Source organism: Scomber scombrus, chromosome 6, assembly GCF_963691925.1.
Source record: "Scomber scombrus chromosome 6, fScoSco1.1, whole genome shotgun sequence".
NCBI classification, from domain to species: Eukaryota; Metazoa; Chordata; class Actinopteri; order Scombriformes; family Scombridae; genus Scomber; species Scomber scombrus.
In genome coordinates this window covers 9,807,721-9,828,725 of record NC_084975.1, presented here as the reverse complement: position 1 = coordinate 9,828,725, position 21,005 = coordinate 9,807,721, and the positions used below count along the sequence as shown (strand labels likewise).

The window sequence follows — 21,005 nt, the reverse complement described above, 5'->3', positions numbered from 1 at the left end:
AAAAATGCAGATGAGGCGTGTAATTAAGGTGCTTTAATTGAGCCTTACTAAGCAAGTTGTATGGCAAATACTAAGGGTGGGGGAGGGCAAGACATTTTATAATAGTAAACAACCATCTTAATAGCAATTAGCATTACTAATTATTTCCTGACAAAGTCTAATGTCATTCATAAAAAATATTAGAATGTTTTCAGTAAACAGAAAATAAACTTTTAGTTTCTATGCAAAGGGTATGTTTGTCAGGGGGTGCAATTTTTCTATTTTACTTTAGAATTACTTGTTTTGTGATGGTCTACATTTGAACCATTGTCAATATTATGGTTATATATTATCTCAGTGGTCATTTCTTCCATCATATGAATCTTAATTTTATTTGAAAAAAAAAACAAAACAAACAAAAATCAGAAGTTGTTCATTATTTTACCTGAAATATTAAGTAACTGTCTGTGGAAATGTGTTTCCATTCAGGTTTAACTGGCCCTTAATGACTGATATACCAAGCAGGGCCCCTGTAATTTGTAGAATATAACAGAGGTGTCAACATTGTGGCTGAGTTGTTATATGATTAATTCTCATGAATTTGTAAATGTGCTATTTGTTTAAAAGCCCTGATGCATTTCCACAATTAATTTACAAAGAGCATGATATCTTATTTGGTTCTTATGTCACATATGCGTATTGACAGAAGTAACATAAACCATGCAAATTAAAGCCAAAGCTCAGTACTTTTTACAATTTGTGTTGTTTGTCACACCTTTAATTGTAATGTTGTCTGCCACAAAACAAAAACAGGCAATAAACCTTACCGTGTGCCCCAAGATGTAATGTACTATGGGTTTGTACTCCCTAGTGTTTGTCTTGCCGGCTTTTGTTTATGACTCCACGCTCCACCAATTAAATGGTTATCAGAGTCAGGTTTCAGCCAATCAGAGCGAAGGAGGCGGGATTAAGATTCACCTCGAGACAAAACACAGGGAAGGAAACCCCACGTAAACATACAGCAGCCTTTCGCCGTCAACATACAGCAGCCTTTCCTCGTCACTATTATTCGTTAGCCTGTTTATTTCCACAACATTAACACAAGAAGTATTTGACGAAAGCCTAACGTTACATGCAACTTTAGCTTTATCTCTGACACTGTCCTGCAGGTTTTATTGTGGTCCGCTGTGTTGAAACTGACTCTGAACTGGACTGTTTACCACACGTCGTCAACAATTGTCGAGTCAGCAGCTACCCATCATATTGATATATAGCAAACAATAAGTAAGGTAACGTCACTCTGTTTTCTTGTATACAAGTATGTATTAAAGCAATAAGAAGAACACTACTCTTCCCATTAGGTTGACACAATGTACGAGTTAACCTAGACTACTACTCTGCAGGTTTTCTCACAGTTTTGTGCTCCAGCTAACAGTCGTGTATGAAATTAGCGGTATGACGTTACTTTATGAATACGGTGCTTTTCACTCGTTAAGTTACATTTTATCCAAGCTAACTACTGTTGGAGGCTGAAGGCTTGTTTTAGTCAAGCTGGTGTCAGAGGTGTAACGTAACTGTAAATTATACTCGAGTAACGTTACTGTACTTGTACTTTAATTCAGTATTTCCATTTGATGCTAACTTATTTTATATTTCCACTTCACTACATTAAAGAGGCACATTTTAAGTACTTTCCACTCCACTCCATTTATTTGGCAGATTTAGTTACTTTTCAGATGAAGGATTGACACACTGGATAAATATAAAGCAAAATAACATTTAAAATATATATATAACACGCTGTTAAAGATAAAGTTGCTTTTGATGTCCTATAAAAAGCAATGTTAACAGCTCAACCAAATTGTGATGTTTCCCCTTAAACTTCTCATATGGTTTCATTATGATAAATGTAGCCTACCAATGATCCAATATTTCACTAAGAATCAAAGATTAGAGGAAAAAAAATGAAAACAGATTTGTGTACCATAAATTTGCTTTTTCTTCTTTTCTCTCAAAATAATCATCTAAGTAGGGTTTTTCATGCAGGACTTTCACTTGTATTTTTAGATTGCCGTATTGGTACTTTCACTGAAGTGAAGAATCTGAATACTTCCTCCACCACTGGCTGATGTACAGCTGCTGTTTTGGGCTCTTCAAGTAAAGCTTTTCTCACTTTCCAGTTGAACCTTTCCTCTCGTTTGGCAGATTCACACATTGTCTGGACCATGGCAGTTCAGCTGCAGCGTTCCTACGCGGCTGTGGCCTGTCTGCTGCTGTACTATTTGTCATCTGGCCTGTCCATCCCAGACCCCAGGCAGAGAGAGGCTCTCATACAGCTGGAGCTCTCCATGCAGACAGGCGGGCAAATGGTGTTGAATGATGCTGAGAAACAGTTGGACGCTCGTCTGTTTAAAATGAAGCAGGAGGAGATAATGAGAGCAGACTTTCCTCCTGCCATGCACTTCTTCAAGGCCAGACACCTCATCAGGACCAGTCCCATTTTCAGCCTGCTGCAAAAAATGCCTAAAGGTTTGTTCAGTCTGTAAAAAGGCTATTGCTCGGATATTTGTTGTAAACCTCAAAGTGTTCATGTAATGAACAACTTGTTGAATCGATTATAAAAATGTTGGTAATTAAGAAGCTGTTCTTGTAGGATCAAATGCCACAGCATTTTATCTTTGATTGTGACACAGACCTGCTGTCATTTATCCATTTTCCCCCCCGAATGGCCGTGGGATTGTTTGTAATTCAGACTGATTTGTTTCAGGGGGAGCTCTCCACATACACGACTTCGCCATGATCGATGTGGAGTGGCTAGTGAAGAACGTCACATATCGGCCTCACTGTTACATTTGCTTCACTGACAACCAGTCCATCAGGTTCATCTTCTCATCTAGATCACCTAAGCCTATACCACACTGCTCTGCCTGGACCCTGCTGGAAAACCTCAGGGCCAAGACAGTCAACACCACAGATCTGGACCACAGGTGAGATTTTAATTATTTTACTGTGGGTTTTGTCCATGTGTACCAGAACATTTATTGTATCATTTTTTGGTAATGAATTGTGTAGTATAAAACGTAGCAGTATGCAGTTGACTAGTGTAAAAAATGTTTTAAAAAAACTTTTACTACTTTCTCACTGTCTTCACAAAGTAAGCAGTGCAAAGGTATCAGGGCTTGTTTGCTGACGTCTGAAGAAATAATTTGCTACTGCTGTATCTTGAATTGAGTGTCAGTGTCAGCTTACTGGCAAACAGAAACCTACAAAGAGGAAGTACCTATCAGGAACTGACCGCTTAAACACATGACTTTCTATTCATGTAACATCTTTGTTTGCCAGGTGGGTAGTGTAATTTTGAGCACAGTTTGTACTTTTAGATCCCATAAAAATTTAATTATTTACTTGATGTGATATATTTCCTTTTTGAGACAAGATGTTGGGTCAGGATAACAAAGAGGGGTCTTCAGGTAATACTTTATTTACAGGTCCTTTACTTTTATACTAATGTCTTAGACAATTTCAGTCATTTTCTGGTATTTAATGGATAGAAATATTGAAGTGTAAACGGATTGGTTAATAATTGTGAAGAGAAGGGAAGTTCAATAGTGCAGCATGAGGTTAAAGTTGAAGACGCACTGTTTTAGAGGAAGCAGTGGTTTTCTAGAAAAGGTCAAGATCTTCCACCCAGAAATGCATAATACATGAATTATGGTGATTATTATAACCTCAGTGAAATGTTGAATATATTGTCAACAGTGTTAAATGAACTTTAAATGAAACTGTGTCTTCATATTTACTCTCAGCATCATGGGCAACCTGACGCTCTTCACCGATAAGGATCCAGAGACTGTGTACCCCAGCCAGGATGTGGTATGGAGCAGGTTTGAACAGGCCTTCTATGCACTCTGGGGTCTGGTCACATATGCTCCTGTGTTCAGAGACTATTACTACCAAGGCCTGACTGAATTCTACAGGGACAATATCATGTATCTGGAGCTCCGGGCTCTGCTCCCTGAGGTAAACTAATAGGTTCAAAATGCCCCTCTCATACCTAATGTGTTCATTTACTCGCTTACTTATAATCATTATGCCATGTATTTCTTTTCCACTCAGATATACGAGTTGGACGGCAGCACTCACAACAAAGCCTGGGCTCTGAAGACCTACCAGGAGATCACCAGACAGTTCACAGCAGACCACCCAGACTTCTTTGGAGCAAGAATCATCTTCACAGTCCACAGGTGCCTCCTCTGATATCCTTAAAATGGATTTTACTTAGTAAGTCTGAATTACACACAGCTTTTATGATATAATCATTGCTTTCAACACTGTGTATGTTTCAGGGGAGTAAATGCAACTGTAATGACTGGAGTTGTGGAGGAAGCAATGACGCTGCAGAGAGACTTCCCGGATATCATGGCTGGTTTTGACCTGGTAAGATGCAGTTAGTGTATTAATAGTGTTGATTTGACTGACAATGCAGATACCAAGTCAGTGAAAACAAAACTGGCTGCAATTGCACAATGATCTGTCTTTTTGTTTAATAATAGCACCCACCTTCTCTCTGCATGTGCAGGTAGGCCGTGAGGACTCAGGCAGACCCCTGTGGTATTTCAGAGATGCCCTGTCGCTGCCAGTAGAGAGAGGGGTGACACTTCCTTTCTTTTTCCATGCTGGAGAGACTGGTGAGTTCATGAGTGCCCGCTGTATAATGCTTTAACATTTAGTTTTTACATCTACATTATTGAAAATCTGGCTCAGAAATGAATCCATACATGTTCTAAGGCAGGTGAGGTTTAGAGATAATCAACTTATTATTCCAGCTAAATGTGTGTGAAATAAGGAGCTGTATGGAGTAACTGCTCAAGCTGCCACAAGGGGGAACTATTTAACCTTTATCATAAGAAATCAGTGTTGGAGGACAAACGCTACCTTGGTGTTTGAATGTTTTATTCATTGCTTACTCAAAGAAGTGTGAGATTATCATGGTCAGTTTTAGAGTTAAAAAAAAAACAGATTAAATGCTAGAATGTGGAAAAACAAATGTGATTCTGTTACAGAGCAGTGCATGTGACAGTGAGTTTTGTGTGTGTGTTATTGCCCTAAAACAAGATAAGGTACAAACCATATCATAAGCATTATTCTATTATTCATTCATTTATGTTGTAATCACCTTCTTAAATAACATGCATTGTGTTTGTTTCCACCACATGTAGATCTCGAGGGCACAGAAGTGGACCAGAACTTGTTGGATGCTCTTTTGTTGAACACTTCACGCATTGGCCATGGATTTGCTCTACTTCGCCACCCAGTGGCCAGAGATCTCTCCAGGAAGAGAGGGGTGGCTGTGGAAGTGTGCCCCATCTCCAACCAGGTACACTGTCTTCTTATGAACCCTACTGCACTTATGAAAAATTAGGCTGTATTTGAATATGTTAAACCTTGCAAACAAACTTCTCCTTTCTTATTCACATTCAGGTATTGAAGCTGGTAAATGACATGCGAAACCATCCAGCAGCTGCTCTGATGTCAGAAAACCACCCAGTCGTCATCAGCTCTGATGACCCTGCCATGTTCGGTGCCTCTGGCCTCTCTTATGACTTCTATGAGGCTTTTGTGGGCTTTGGTGGGATTAGATCCAATATAGGCTCCCTCAAAGAGTTGGCCATGAACTCTATTAGGTGAGATGAAACTGAGATTTGACTGACACATTTTCAGTTAAATTGTGTGAGAGTGCTGATATTTTCCTGTTTATCTTTCAGGTATAGTTCATTGAACCCAAAGCAACAGGAAAAGGCCCTGGCTCTGTGGCAGAGAAGATGGGATAAGTTTGTCTCTGAAAATGCTTTTTAGAAAGAAAACATTTTTAATGCTATCAGGCCTTAATATTCCTTTGAGAAAGGAAAGTATTGACCCATGAAGTACAAATGGAAATAGGATATGTAAACACTGCTGTGCATGATCAGGTTCATGGGGCACAAATAAAGAGAGTGAAGCTACTTTTAGATAAGACTGTGGAGCTGCTGTGTGTGAGTATGAGCCATGTACCACAAAAAAAGGAACATTACTTGAACTACACAGAAGGTGTAGCCTCAATCAAAAGGAATCTTATGTCTAGTCATTCAGAAGTTATGTATTTGAATGTATTTGCACTTTAAGATTCAGATTTGCCAATGTACGATAACAGTGCCAGACAGCGATTTTAACCGTTAATGTGCTGAATGCTGTATCATTTCTCTTTGTAGTACGTTTGTGGTTCGCTTGTGCTTTGTAATAAGATAATAGGTAGATTGTTAAAAGGTGTGTGAAATTCTTTGGGCTGTGAAAAAGCTGTTCTTAGAAAGGACACCGTTCATTTTATACAGTTTTATGTTGTTTTTTACTTGAATATTGTTTGTTAGACTTTTAGCTGGATAAAGTTGATCTTTTATCACATTAAATTCATTTTAAAAATTACCTGTGAAAAAGTTTCACATCATCCAGACATTTGAGAACTGTCTGAACTAAATTTGACATGATTAAAAGAATCTGATAATTAACATGCTTGGTTCAGTTTATTTTATGTTCTTCACATGAAGCACCGTTAGCAGTACTTATCCATCATCATCTGCTGGTGGTGTTGAATTGGTCGAAGAAGCTGTCGTCAATGCACCCCCTTTCAATGTCTGGCTTCCTTAAAATGACATCAGTTAAACAACGATTAGTGAGACAATATTTGAATATACTGTGTGTGTACAATTGAGTGAAAGTGTGCGTTTTCTAATTTTTACTGTTGTCTCTGTGATTCAGCCAGTCTGATGTTGGTGTTGTCCTGGTGTCGTCTCAGCTGCTTGTTCAGTCTCGCCTGCCGCCTCTCAATTAGCAGAGCTGTGCGAGCCGAGTCCAAGCGGACACGATCTAACAGCTCCTCTTCTTTCCTCTTCTCTAATTCTGTTCTCTACACATGCACAGATAACAAAGAAACACGCCATGAGGGAACAGCTTCACAAAGCACCGACATGTGATGTGGTGTTGTTTTCATTTGCTCCCGTTTTACCTTTTTCTCCTCTATTTGATGTTTCTGGAACTGGATGATTTGCGGCAGGCTCTCAGCAGGTGCTCTACTGTCACTGCAGGGGCAAAGACCTGGCGCTCCTACCATGCCCAGGGAGGGTTCGGCATCTACACCAATCAGCTGTCCTTGCAGATGGTTCATTGTGGCTGCTTGATAATACTCATCTTTACACTCCTGTTCCTTGCGACGCTTCTCTTCAGTCTTCAACATCCACACACACAGATGAGGTGAGGGTGATAAAAAGTATTGTTAGCAGAGATGCTAACAATACTTCAATTCATATCATCAGTATCAACTCCAGTGTGAAAGTAAGTTTGGTTTAATGTCTAGAGTAAGTTAAAAGGTCAATGATAACAGAAATGAGCTACTACTAGTACGAGACATACATTCATTAATAGAACACACTAGCTTAATACCTTCATCTGAGTGATTGCCACAATGACTTACCATGGCCAGATTGCACTCTTTAGTAGCAAATGCTGCTGCTTTTCTCCTCTCCATCTCCATGTTCTGAAGCTGCAGAGCTGTGTTGTCCATGTCTACTCTGCTTTGGTCATAGCGCTGCTCTGAAGACCAAGAAGAGAAGGTGAAATGAGCTGAATTGAGCTTTGTGTGTGTGAACTCAGAATGTGTATGAGAAATCAGACTAAACCTACTTTCCAGCCTCTGTTCATGTGTTTCTACTGCTCTCTCTGTCTGCTGCTGGATGAGCCACCCCCTAAACTGTTCCTTCTGTCTCTGCTGTCTGCTCCTGCTGTCTGGGTCCTCGCCCACAAGGCCAGGGAGCATCATCTGGGCATCACTTTGGTCTGTTTTCTTGCAGCGGTCTGGGTCATTCAGGTCATACTCCCGCTGGCACCAAGGTTGCTGGTACTGATTGCGGTAGTTGACAATATCCTTTTCCATCGCACGTTTTTCCTTCTCTTGTTGGCTATGGAGAAGGCCGGCTACTTTGCAGTTTTGAAGCATATCAGCATCTATTTGGGGAACACATCCCACACACACACACATCATAGTTCACTTCATTTGAACTTAGGACTCATAAGTTATGAGTGTCCCAAAGTATTATAATATGCAACACAGTGGCAATAATAAACAAGCATTATTATCAGTGGGTGATATGACATAATTCAAGTTACTTCTGTTGTTAAGAGTTAGGCTATTTGATAACTATACTAGTTCACAACCTCACTGCCGTCAGATAACATTAGGACATGTCGTTTAGCTAACTTACCATAAGCACTCTGTTTCTCTTTCGCTGCATCTTCTTGTTTCTTCTGGTCTTTCACCTGCATGTCAAGGGCTTCCTTGTCAACCTGTAAAACAAAACGTGGTCTTAGCAGCACATTACAATCCCGATTTAGTGTCGCTTTAACCTCAGGTGCTAGCTGCAGTCACAGGTAGTAATGTTAACTTAGCTGAGCAGAAGCACTTACCCCAATGGTCCTCACTTTAGCGTTAAAAACCCTCTGTTGTCTCTCAGTTTCCTTGTTGCGACGCCTCTCTAGAGTTGCCCTAGCGGTGCGGTCTGCGAGTAATTCAACATTAAACATTTTGACTTATTCAAATTGCATTTAACGTAACTGGTGTTCAAATGTATAACCTGTGTGAGAAACGCTAGAAACTCCCATTTCAAACACTGGTTGCTAAGAAACCTGAGCTCCGTGTTGCCAGGTCTCGCGAGAGTAAGCAACCAAGTCTCTGGAAAGATGTCTTATAATCATGGATTTACACTCACTGGCCTCTTCATTAGGTACACCTGTGCTATCTAATTCAATCCAATACAACACCTCTTCTATACATTAATGAAGTTTATACAATTTCAGTTTTTGTCAAGAAAGTGATAATTCTACTTTATATTTTTATTGAGGTCGTAAGTGGTATTGGGGTCTGAATGGCGTCCCTAATATTTTGTCCACCCCATTAATATACATGAGAGGGAATCATGTCAAGTCAAGTGAATCACATGAAGTGTCTCAAAGTGTAACCACCATTTAAAAGACCATTTTGGTTAAAATTGTGAAAAAGGCCATATATCAATAAAGATAGGCCTACCTTTACCAAAACCTTGTGAAAATAAAAATAAAAATTTAACACAGAATTTACAGGGGAAGAAATTATTTCATTTTTAAATGAAACGACTGATTGTTTCTTGACTGGATTTAAAAATATAATATCCTAATCATTTCTTCAGATATTCCTTTTTCTAAATTGATATAAAATGAAAAACAAGTTCACTGAACCGTGTTGACTTTCATATTTGATTTTCAGTGTCCATTTCTTCAACAGTCAATGTATTTGACTGTAGAAGGAACTAGGGATGGGTACCGATACTAGGTAATGGCACCGGTGCTGACGTAAACGGTAGTAACCAGACCGAAAAGCAACACAGATTTCGGTGCTTCATTTCGGTGCCACTGAATCTTTAATTACCGCCCCCTTAGCGCTATTGCCGTGCCGGTGTCGTGCCAAAAAGTGATCGTCTGCGAGAATCTGATTTCTGGCCGCGGGAGCGCGCACAGCAGCCCGTTGAGCGGTAGCGCTATAAAACGTCTGATTTTCTTTTGATTAAACGGTCATAATATGCATATACTATATTTGCTTCCCATGTTTGGATGTGTTTTGTATATCTAATATTATTGTTAATGCCTACTATTTGGAGGCAAGACTTTAAAAGACATGATTTATGGGAGGGTTACATACGCCTATAAAATAACGAACAGTTTTCACCTGCCAAAAATTGATTGAAGGCCAAATACAGTTACTGTTTGGGGATTTCTGCCTAAATGTGACTTGATCTCATTCATAAGCTTCATAATATAAACACTAGAGCTCACAAGACAGTGTGGAACTCTTTTAAAGGACCATACAACACAAAATAAGGCATTTTCACCTGCCAAAAATTTATTGGAGGCCAAATGCAGTTACTGAAAAGTTATTTCTGCCTAAATATGACTTGATCTCATTCTTGAGCTTCATAATATAAAGATCTGAGCTCACAGGACAGCTTGGAATTCTTTTAAAGGACCATTACAACACAAAATGGGCTTTTTCACCTACCAAAAATTGATTGGAGGCCAAATACAGTTACTGTTAGGTGATTTCTGCCTAAATATGACTTGATCTCATTCATAACCTTCATAATATAAAGATCTGAGCTCACAGGACAGCTTGGAATTCTTTACACCATTACAACACAAAATGGGCTTTTTCACCTGCCAAAAATTGACAGCGAACTCATCTTTTCAAATGTCAGTCTTTGCTGAGTAAACTGTCTAAACTAATACTAACTCCATGAATACACAATTATATTAGCACTCATCGACAGCAAAGAGATTTGCTCAGTTGAGCTCTTCAAGAATTACTTTTATATGGTAGGCTATGTCTGGCATTATTCGCTATACCTATTGAATTGTCAAAAGACATTTCTTTCAAAATGCCAACTAAAGACACACCACACAGGCACTGGCAAAAAAAAAGTTAAGGACAATACTTTCTACCTACTCTTCTTGAAAGCACCTGTGTTGCATCATGGTGTTGAAAACATCTGGGACCTAATGGAAGACCTCATAAGTTAAATGTCTTGGTATTTTACATTATATTGCTGCTGATAGGTTTTTTAAAAAATCAAGCATTAGACAGTTTTATAAATCAATTTTATTTCCAAATAGATTTTAAAAAAATACATAAATATTCAACATTTGAAAATATTTAAAACAGGCCTTTATCTCAGCACATCAACACAAAATTGTTTTGGCCTCCACTTAGCAGTGCTCAAAATATAAAGACAGTGCAAACCCTTGTGATTGGTAAACAAATTGCTTTCTCACTATAAACTGTTTTCTACTGACACTAAGACACTGTTAAAACATCCAGCAACACCACCCTTAGTACCATAATCATGTGACATTTTCAAGAAAAATAATTATTTAAAAATGGTGAAGTTGAAGATTTAACAGTAAAGACAACAGAAAAGACAAAACATAACCGTTTTTTTAGATTCCTCACTACATTTATATAACCACAACATTTATTCTTAAGGTACAATTGTGTACAAAATGTTATTCAGACCTGTCATTGGATGTCTTGTCATGACAAAAGTAATGACAAACAACAGATATTTTTATATCTAAATAATAGCGAAAAATTGACAAATAAGTTCATTTAAATTTTAACAAGGTGAGAAGTACTACAGTTGTCAGGATTACAACAGTACAGCTGTTAAAACAGTAATGTTTTAAAAAGATAAAGTACATTTGATCTTTGAGTCTTTTTAGACGGCAGCGTGTTTATCCAGTTCTACATGGCTCATAATCCAGCAAATTCTTTTCAGGCAGTCCAGGTGTACATGCTGCCGTCTCTACTCCTCTATGAACCCTTTTATTAATCCACTTTTTTCATTTACTCCTTCTTATTATGACTTGTGTGGGCCTTTGTCTTCATGGAAGCTACTTCTGTAACTGACGATAATGCTCAGTAAAATATTTTCAAATAGATTACGAAAACTTATATTTTCAGACCTAATATATATAATATACCTAATACGTATTGCATTAAAATGTTTTTTTAAAAATTATTCATTTTGGCAAGTTGGGCAGCATGCAGTATGCAAACATGGTACGAGTTATAATCTTTTTTCTTTTTTAACATTTTATGGGCAGTATACTTTATTTGTAACGTTTCTATCCAAGGTCCACTGCATATCAATTTACGAGATAATTTATTAATTTCATTTATTTATCATCAGCCTTCTGGTCCCATGTTGTAGGACAATCAAACCTTGAATTTTCATTTTGATACATTTAATTTAATCAGAAAAGTAAGTACAAACATTTAATTAGTCATAAATTTGGATCTTGAAGCGTTAAAGCATTCGATCGACAATATGGGATTTTCTAAACTTTCTCAGTTTTGTATGATCTTGTCCTTTGGAATTTTGATAGGTTCCAAAAAGTTTGGGCTTATAAATAATTCTGCTTAGCATTCATCTTTTTTTTTTAAGTGACTTAAACTAAGCAGTCAATTAAAATGACAACTGGCATATCAATAAATTCTGAAAATAATCTCTTGCAACCTAAACATCCACAGATTTTCAAAATTTTTCCCAAAAGTTTCCCCAAAGATTTACAAAATCTATTCACTTTTTCCGTCCTAAATGGAGTACATTTAAAGAATCACAGGAGTCATACCAGTAGCCAAATTTCGTTGATTTTTTAGGCATTAACACCCACTGACCTATGAGTGGAGATGTTAACTTCCCGTTGGCCACACACTGGCTTTGATTATGTGTTGGATTTCCCATCTTTGGCCTGAGCATTCCTGTATTAAAAGTTGACCTTTTGTAATTTCAAGACATCTTTTTGTTTGTTTGTTCTTCAGTTCTTTGCCCTACAAATGAAGAAAACAAGTGTCAAGAGTGGTGATGTACAGTATGTCATCGTAGTCAATATTTTGTGCTTTAGATTACTAGTCACCGTAAACTCCTCCACCCCCTAATTACAAAGACAAACTGACTTCACTATCCATCTTACTGAAATTTCAATTCCCTTTGCCACGTCACATATGCATCTTTTAATTCAGCAATTTTTATGTAGTACCTGAGTGAAGTCCCAGTTAATGCCCATTCCTTTCTGCATAGCCTCTTTGCAGTTGAAAAGGCCAGGCTCAGTTTCTTTGCTGCCAGTGTCAGTTAAACACCGGTTGTCATTGTACTTGTGGGACTTAATGCCACCGATGTAGAGCTCACCATTTGCACGATAATATGTGAACTAAAAGGAGCAACAGACACAGATTTATGATTATCATGTGTACCACTTGGAACCTTTAATCATGTCTGCTACATTTAGCTGCTTCACTTACTTGAGGTCCATAATAATAGCAATTGTAGGCGATAGGTGTGTGACCTGGCACAGGCCCTTGGTCCAGGCACATGTTAGCATCAAGATTCTTCATCTGTAAGCAGGGGAGTTAATCATTTTGTCAGTAAAAAAAAGGTACAGTAGGGTAACACTATGAGTGATTCATGAAAAAGCACAAATTAATGTGACACTACATGTGGCCTACAGTCTGCATTACTGCCTCAACCACACATACAAATCAATAGATAAAACTGAACTCACTCCTCCATAGGCAAGTAGGTTGTCCCAGGAATCCAGCTTGGGATACACATTTTCCAGGTACCATTTGAAAGGTTTACAGTTCAACCTTTCTCTGAGATGTTTCCTCTCAGTGATATTTCCGATGTCAATTCCATGATTCTGCAGAGAGTTTGGAATAATTATTGGGTTTTGTTGAAGCTTGTAGAGGTATGCAGTATGCTATCAAGAGGGCATCTTCTGCTCTTCTTGACCATGTTTTGAAAGGTACCTCAAATGGCAAGTTCCAAGCCAAGTTGACGTTGTGTTTGTATTCATCCATCCAGATTTCTGCTACCCTCAAGGCATTTCTCTTCATGGCAATACTCAGGTCAGGCAGGTAGGGCTTGTGGGACCTCTCAATGTGTGCAATCCTGGAGCACGGAACCACTTCAACACTCCCTCCACATGTCCACACCTATATGAGAAAAACTCCATACTTTTAACTTAAATGCTGCTCAAAAAACAAAAGAATCATTGACCAATCAGCAGTGCTAACTATGTAAATACAAAGCATGAGTTAAAACAAACAGTAAAGTGAAGAACTACATAGAAGTTTACGATCTGCAGTGCTGCTACTTCATGTATGAATATAACACAGTGTTGGTATATCTCCCATATCAAAGTCAGATAACCAATGGATTTGCCTGGAAGTGCTCTGGGCCAAGAAATAGTCAGACGCAAACTGAAACTTGTCATTCTTTATAGGTTTTCTTCAATTAATTTAGGATTGAAGAAACTAGATTTAAAGTGTTTGTGAGTTTTGGAGGTGCTTACAGGCATATTTTATTACCTTTGGACTGAGCCAAGCATTAAGCATTAAGTAACATTAAACTTACTGAAATATTGAGACAATATTTGGACTCAGTGCATGTCCTGGAATCAGGGAGTGAACTGACAATCACAGCTTTCAATCAACACCCTCATGCCACAAATCCAAGCAAAATTCCAATGAGAGGTTAAATTCTTTCATTTTTCCTTCAATGGTATTGCACTGGACTTCTGCACTGGTTTCAAGTTCAAGTCGTAGTTGTTGCCACTCCTGATTTACTCAGTAAATCAGGTGTATGATTTGGTATTAGACTGGTGTGGCTTACTCACACGAATTCCCAGTTCAACATTTTCTCCACCATAAACTTTCATTCCTTCATCAAGGACTCCAATTTCCCCAAGGAACTTCCTGTCAGCAGCAAAGATCCCCATAACTGATGGACTCCTGTAGTGAAAGATGAACATAGTTACGTCTGTACTACTTAAAAACATTTTTTATATATGTTGTCATTGTCTGATTATCGTAGATACAAGTGATAAGAAAACAACACTGATCAATGTCACATACTTCCCAGGCAGAGAGTCGTCTTTGAGCTTGTAATACTCAGGCATGAAACTTTCATACATGCACCACAAAGCCCAGTCGAAGGCCTGTGCTGACGCAACATAGTTAATAACCTCGAGGTCATCGAAGTTGACTCTGTCAAACACAGGAGACACCACCACCGTTCGGTTGGCTTTGATCTGTGTGAGTAAGGGTTCAGCCCTGCATTAGGGGAAGGAAAGACAGTCAGTTTTCAGATTCATTTCCTTAATTTAAAGTTTCACAATAGGATTTTTGTTATGTGGCATTCACAACGTGTTATAATACTTTTCAGGTTGCTGCTGGTGGTCATATTCCTCTTGCTGCAGAAAATGAAACTATGAATGGCAGCTAGCATTTGTTGGGCACAGTGCCATTAATGCCTGGGTGGGGTCAATGACTGCGGGCATTAGGCTTCTTAAACAAGCAGAGCAGGCTGAGACTTGGTGCAGAATTTGAAAGGTGGAGGAAGGTTAAGAATAAAAAAAATATTCTTTACAGATGCAGAGTCTGTAAATAATTTGTTGGACGAGTAAGAAATGTCATGCTAAATCTAACCTGAGCTGAATAAGACATTTTTTCTGCACAATCACGACTGCAAAATAAGCATGCCACACTTTTGCACTTCACAAATAAGCCTTTCCAAACAGATGTTTGGCAGTCTGAGCAGCACCTTCCCATCCCACATTGCTGAGAAACTCAAACATCCTTGTATAAGGCATTCAAGACATCTGATTCACTTGCCTCAGGGGAGCTGCTCTGAGGCAAGTGAATCAGATGGCAGTTGTACTCGACAGTTGTTCATGTGTATGAGGATGTCATACTGAAAATTAACATTTCTCTTAACTAGTATTTCATGTTTGTTAGTTTCGGAGGTAATAAATCTTTAATGTGAGGCAGGCCAAACATCACTTCACATGAGTCAGTTTCGACTTTGTGGAGGTGTGGACGTGTGACGGTTTAAAATTCAATAACTGAGTTGATATACTAAACCTTTTAATGCTATGCAGCCCATCTCAGTGGAGTAAATTTTTTTTGTTTTGTTTTTTTGTTTAATATGACACGTTTGCATGGCTGCCACAAAATAAGACTAAGGTTAGAAAAACTGAATGCACCTTTAACATTTTAAAACAGAAATCTGTTACCAAAGCACTTCATTTGCCACATTCTTACCACATAACTTGGACTTCAATGTGTGCGTCCAGAATGGCCACAACATCAGCAGTGGCAGCCCTCCACCCAGAAGCCCTGGCATATGAAAGCCCTCGCTGCTCGCTATGCCTCACTCTTATGAAACTAATAGTTGGGTTCTCCTGCTCAAGCGACTTCACGTACAGGTCAAGGTCGCCCTGCAGGTTCTCTGATTTGACAGGAAAAACATGTTTTATCAGCCAGTCCTGGCTCTAAGTTACCTATAAATACTGAACGTTTGTTTATCAAACATGTGTTCGCAAAAATCGGATCCTTTTGTAGAGGACCAACCATTGGAGCTATTGTCATCCACCATTATTATCTCCTTCAGCAGGTTTTTGGGAGTGCGGTCAATAATGCTGCGCAGGGCTCTTTTGATGACTGAGAGGGCCTCATTTAGGTAGATCAGCACTACTCCAATACTTGGCAGGTCCTTTGGGTAACTCTTGTTCACACTGTTCACACATCTGTTGAGAAAAAAAATATCTCCAGGATGTTATCAAAGTTTCTGTTGAAAGATGTTATCAGCAAACAAGGAACTGATTGGCATCTATTTGAGCATATAGTTTTAACTTGTGCATGAAGTTGAATGAGGTCTAAGAAATGATAAACACAAAGAAGCACCTTGAATCCCTGGTTTCTGGAAGAGCTCGATCTAGAGGAAGGCGGTCGCTGAGAAAAACATTGTATCCATATTTCTCAAACAAGGCCTGTGCCTCCTTTTGGTCATCTTCAGACAGATTGTCTCCCCACTTTTTGAACAGGGCAGAGTCAGGGAACACTTTATGCTTTTCATCTGGTGTTGATTTGTTCTCTGGCGGTGTCCTTGCTCTGGTTTTGCCGTCTGCAAGCATTTTCTGCATGGCATCCTGCTTTTGCCCAAAATCTTGCATTACATTGTCTTGACAAATTCAAAAGATCAGGGGTGACAGAGAGAGAGAGCAAAATGAGGTGCATGATCACTTTTTGCTGAAAATTAATCTCTCTTTCTCCATAGATAGAGTGATAAGACAGAAAAAGTGTACAGCATAAAAACTAAAACTAAAACCAAAAAAACTATTTGTGACCTTTATAAATCATACTTAATCAAAAGCCAGGTGAAGAAGCAGTTTTTAAATTATGTCAGAAGATTGCAACAAGATACCAACACTAAAGGTTTATTGGCATCTAGATATTTCCTGATGTCATTGGCTACTTAGGGCTGTGTAAGTGCTATGATTAGCTCGAAAACCAAATTGAAACATTTCCAACTTATTGTTTGAATTAATACATTTTTACTTGAAAATGGAAGATTGGAGATTGGTCTATAGTTGCTGGGTATCAAGGGATCAAGGCTACTTCCTTTTAATAGAGGCTTCAGAGGTGCCATATTTATTTGATATAAGAAAAGAAAATGTATTTATCTTATTCTTTTTTTAAATTTTATTTATTTGAATCCCACAAGTTGAGTGTTAATATTAATAAATGAATTCAATTGTATTTATTTGACAATTTACAATCTACCCACTAGACACAGATGCTGATGTAACTACAATGCTACTTCAAGGTACTGAAAAATAACACAGACATTATGATGTTCCAGACCTTCGCTTGAGGACATTTTGACAAATTGGAACTCAGTGAATTTTAATTGGATACCCCTGCTGTAGGGAATACATATCATTGCATTCAGTGATTCAAAACTGGCAAGGACCTCTTGAGATATTACCTAGTGAGGCAGCTGAGATCACAACATCACACGACACACCACACTTAACTTCTACAGATGCACAGTCGAGAGTGTCATCACTATAGGACATTTACACCACCAGGGTCATCAGGAGGGCCCATAACATCATTAAGGACAACACACACCCTCAACACAGTCTCTTTACACTCCTGCCATCAGGGAGATGCTACAGGAGCGTCAAATCAAGGACTACAAGACTCACAAAAAGTTTCTATCCACAGGCTATCAGGCTCCTGAACAACACAACACACTAAATACCGCATTCCCCACTGACTCTGTTTGCACAAGCACATGGTCACTTTACATTAACTAGCACTTCTCTTGCTTAATCTTATTTTTTTTAACCTTTTTTATATTTTAATAAATTATTATTGTATGCATCTTTTGTTATATGTTTAATGTGTTTGTTGTGTGTATGTGTTACTGTTGTGTGTAATGAGAGCAGCAAAGTGAGAATTTCATTGCATGTCTGAACCTCCGTGTTTTTACCATGCATGACAATAAATGTCTTTATCTTATCTACCACACAATAATCCATCTCGTCAGGCTTCAAGTAATGCGCCTGCACCTGCATTTAATGAGTAGTCTGTTGTTTTCTTGTGATCTTACAAATCCAGTTTCCTCACAGGTGAGACAGCAACGGACGCCGAGCAATCACTTGCTGAGTATTTTTTGAAAGTGCCTGCCCTATTTCAAACAGTTTCCAAAGACGCCTTCTCAGAGGGTTCTGTGTAACAAACCATCTGGTGCGTCAGGTTACCTCAGATACTGAATCAAAAACATTTGTTCTAAAACTGGTTTGGATTGGATCAGGTGTGCATGTGGAGGACGTGTTACCATTTCCCTATGCATTTCAGCTGACTAAAACTGTGAAGCAGGGCCACACACTGTATGCTGCATTTCTCCTCTGTTATGTTTATTTGTTATATTTGAGGGGGCGTTTTCAGACCTATAGTTCGATTGTTTGGTCTGCAGCAGGCAATAAATTGTTACAATGTAGCATACAGACTTTGGTACGGTTTGGTTTCACATATGCATATTTCTAAACGAACCAAAATATGTAATAGTCGAGCTGGCTACTCCTCATATATGTCACTTTGGTGTTTATCTTCTTCGTTTTTCTCTTTTGTTAACACCTACACCGAAAAAAAACAACGGACACAGTCTAGTTTTGCTGCAAGCCGAAGTTGAAGCAGACAGAATATATATATTTATATAATATAAATATTATAAGAAACATAATATAAGAAACATTTATGTTCAACTCATGAATTTGCCAGGTCCAAAGTGTGACACAGGTAATGAGTAATACTTTCAAATCCATTCACTCTGAGATGTCCCTCACTTTATTATGTCTTCTTATCAACATGTTTATTAATGTTTATTAATTTATTAAATCATCAATGGAAATTATTTAGCACGAATGAATGTGAGAAATTCAGAGATCCAAAAAAGCAGAGAGAGACTTCTACGGCCTTGTGATAGTAAGTACAGTCCATAGTAGTATAGGTTACTGCTTTATACCCAAAACAAGAACAGAGAGTTAGATCAACATCTCTAGAACTTAACCATGAACAATATAAAATAGTGAAATAAATAGATATAAACCTTATTAACCCTTAGATGCATAAGTGGGGTCAAAAATGACCCCAGCAGTAGTTTTTTTTTTTATCTTTGTAATTTTAAATTTTTATCGTTTAATCTTCCATGTATTCCTCAAATAGGTTGTCTTTGACACGAGGCCATTTGGATTTGTATCTAATTGTTATATTTTTTAAGTAATCACATTTTTTGTATCAGTACCACACTCTTCCATACGTGGGGTCAAAAATGACCCCAATCATTTTCTATGGAATTTCAAGGGTTAACCCTAGGAACCTTTGATTTTTATCAACTGTGACTGTCAGGTATATTTACTGTCGATCCACACATCTAATGTCAGCAGTCTCACCACCCCTAAAGATTATTTTTTCACAGCAACATACATGTATTATTAGTACAAGTATTATCATAATTTTTATACCTGAGAATATATATGCTGTTATAAAATATGAACTTAGTTTCCACATACATGATTTTTGTGTGATATAGTGTTGTGTTATCATCATCAAATTGTAAAGCATCCTTGGATATGTGAAAGGTGCTATATAAATCGCACCTATTTTTATTATTATTATAATTATTATTATCAAATTACTTTCTAGTAAGCTAACACTAGCTAACTAAGATAGCTAACATTACTGTATTTGTTGTGTAGAGAAGCAGACTCTCACTATGATGGTTAGGGTTAGGGTTATGACAGGGCCAACAGAAGAGAAAGAGGTGTAAGATGTGTGCAAAGCCACCAATAGTTGCTGGAAATGCAGTGACCCTGTGTGCAGTGCTCACAGCCAGAAACAAGTAGTTTGTAACAGCTGCTCACAGTGAGAAGAAAGAAGACGCGTGTGTGTACATGCATAGACAAACAGACGGATACACAAACAATGAATGTTGAAGTTGTGATAGCATGGAAAACATGAAATCATTCATGTGTTATAATATTGCATTAAATGCATTGATTCTAATTGGGATACTTTTTGGATGTTAACCGTTTTTGACCTTTTTAAAAGCTGGGATAAAAATGTTATAAAAAAGTGATAAATGACCATGTCAAACATGAAATAATTATTTTGTTGACCAAAATATAATACAAATCATCATCTTTAACCAAAATGAAATGAATTTCTTAAGTTTACAGCATAAAACGCATTCATTCTAATTGGGGTCATTTTTGACCCCACTCATGGAAGAGTGTAGGTATCGGTAGGTCATGCATCTAAGGGTTAAGAGGGAATGTGTCATCTAATCACCGTTCTAATTTTCCTCAAGAGAAACAACCGTCTATTAAAAATCGTTTATAAAACCACAACACTTGAAGCATTTTCTCTCAGAAGAAATAAATTACAAAACTAATATTTTCTTCATTACACTTTCAAACACACACACACACACACACACACACACACACACACACACACACACACACACACACACACACTTCATAATAGTGAAAAAATAATTGCAATAACTTGTAAATCCACTGTAACAAAAATAATTCTCATCGCCTGAACTCACAGAGTTTGTTGATCCCCTCCTCCAGGTCAGAAAACCGCTTGATTATGCGCCCTGCGTCCGGATCTGTAACAGTTCCCACTGCGGTCTCATGTCCACTCTTTACAATCAAGCCCAAGTAGAAGAGGATCACAATAGCTCCCAAAATGAGGACCGGCCGCTTAAACCACAATGCCCTCATCCTGACCACACTGACCGATCCTTCCAGACAGAGAATCAAACTTTAGATGACACACGCACGCAGCGAAGGGAGCAGATATTACTGGATTGGGTTCAATTACAATTTGGAGAGATGAACATGATAGTATTTGGGGTCATAAAAAGGTGAGATGAGTCATATGGGTTTAAAACCAATGAATGCCTTGTCTTTCCCTCCAGTAATGAATGTCCATATCGGGCGCAGGTGTTTCTCGTTAATGCGCTGACGTCAGGGTGACACCTGCACAGTGC

The 21,005-nt window shown here is 38.2% G+C and overlaps 3 protein-coding genes across 5 annotated transcripts; 1 reads left to right on the top strand and 2 right to left on the bottom strand.

Moving 5' to 3' along the window:
* The first annotated feature begins 1,013 nt into the window (after window positions 1–1,013).
* On the top strand, window positions 1,014–6,514 carry ada2a (adenosine deaminase 2a). Of its 3 annotated transcripts, XM_062420566.1 has the most exons (11): window positions 1,014–1,268; window positions 2,185–2,508; window positions 2,747–2,966; window positions 3,786–3,999; window positions 4,096–4,223; window positions 4,326–4,416; window positions 4,559–4,667; window positions 5,199–5,356; window positions 5,461–5,556; window positions 5,653–5,663; window positions 5,745–6,514. In XM_062420566.1, the coding sequence occupies exons 2-11, from the start codon at window positions 2,205–2,207 to the stop codon at window positions 5,833–5,835; spliced, it is 1,422 nt and encodes a 473-aa protein (XP_062276550.1). In that variant the 5' UTR covers window positions 1,014–1,268; window positions 2,185–2,204; the 3' UTR covers window positions 5,836–6,514. The 3 variants fall into 3 exon arrangements, with proteins under 3 accessions (XP_062276550.1, XP_062276549.1, XP_062276547.1); XM_062420565.1 differs by having other exon boundaries at window positions 1,014–1,263; window positions 5,461–5,663; XM_062420563.1 differs by having other exon boundaries at window positions 5,461–5,663.
* Window positions 6,515–6,585: 71 nt separating this feature from the next.
* On the bottom strand, window positions 6,586–8,589 carry ribc2 (RIB43A domain with coiled-coils 2). Its single transcript, XM_062420853.1, has 7 exons — window positions 8,473–8,589; window positions 8,271–8,352; window positions 7,693–8,013; window positions 7,484–7,602; window positions 7,019–7,237; window positions 6,753–6,919; window positions 6,586–6,655 (listed from the first exon to the last, which is right to left on the bottom strand). The coding sequence occupies exons 1-7, from the start codon at window positions 8,587–8,589 to the stop codon at window positions 6,586–6,588; spliced, it is 1,095 nt and encodes a 364-aa protein (XP_062276837.1).
* A 3,664-nt stretch (window positions 8,590–12,253) lies between these two features.
* LOC133981969 (probable polypeptide N-acetylgalactosaminyltransferase 8) lies at window positions 12,254–20,736 on the bottom strand. Its single transcript, XM_062420851.1, has 11 exons — window positions 20,559–20,736; window positions 16,340–16,616; window positions 16,007–16,182; window positions 15,698–15,884; window positions 14,510–14,707; window positions 14,272–14,386; window positions 13,403–13,588; window positions 13,156–13,293; window positions 12,896–12,988; window positions 12,634–12,804; window positions 12,254–12,424 (listed from the first exon to the last, which is right to left on the bottom strand). The coding sequence occupies exons 1-11, from the start codon at window positions 20,734–20,736 to the stop codon at window positions 12,287–12,289; spliced, it is 1,857 nt and encodes a 618-aa protein (XP_062276835.1). The 3' UTR covers window positions 12,254–12,286.
* Between the last annotated feature and the right edge of the window lie 269 nt (window positions 20,737–21,005).

Bases quoted from the DNA above. Each gene is read 5' to 3' on its own strand.
- ada2a (XM_062420565.1), top strand. From the start codon at position 2,205: ATGGCAGTTCAGCTGCAGCGTTCCTACGCGGCTGTGGCCTGTCTGCTG. The intron at 4,417-4,558 runs GTAAGATGCAGT...CTGCATGTGCAG, and splicing joins TCATGGCTGGTTTTGACCTG to GTAGGCCGTGAGGACTCAGG. The intron at 4,668-5,198 runs GTGAGTTCATGA...CACCACATGTAG, and splicing joins TTTCCATGCTGGAGAGACTG to ATCTCGAGGGCACAGAAGTG.
- ribc2 (XM_062420853.1), bottom strand. From the start codon at position 8,589: ATGTTTAATGTTGAATTACTCGCAGACCGCACCGCTAGGGCAACTCTA. The intron at 7,238-7,483 runs GTAAGTCATTGT...TGGATGTTGAAG, and splicing joins AAGAGTGCAATCTGGCCATG to ACTGAAGAGAAGCGTCGCAA. The intron at 6,656-6,752 runs GTAAAAATTAGA...TGTCATTTTAAG, and splicing joins GCTGAATCACAGAGACAACA to GAAGCCAGACATTGAAAGGG.
- LOC133981969 (XM_062420851.1), bottom strand. From the start codon at position 20,736: ATGAGGGCATTGTGGTTTAAGCGGCCGGTCCTCATTTTGGGAGCTATT. The intron at 16,617-20,558 runs GTGAGTTCAGGC...GAATTTGTCAAG, and splicing joins GGAGGGGATCAACAAACTCT to ACAATGTAATGCAAGATTTT. The intron at 13,589-14,271 runs GTGAGTAAGCCA...TTTCTCATATAG, and splicing joins ATGTTGAACTGGGAATTCGT to GTGTGGACATGTGGAGGGAG.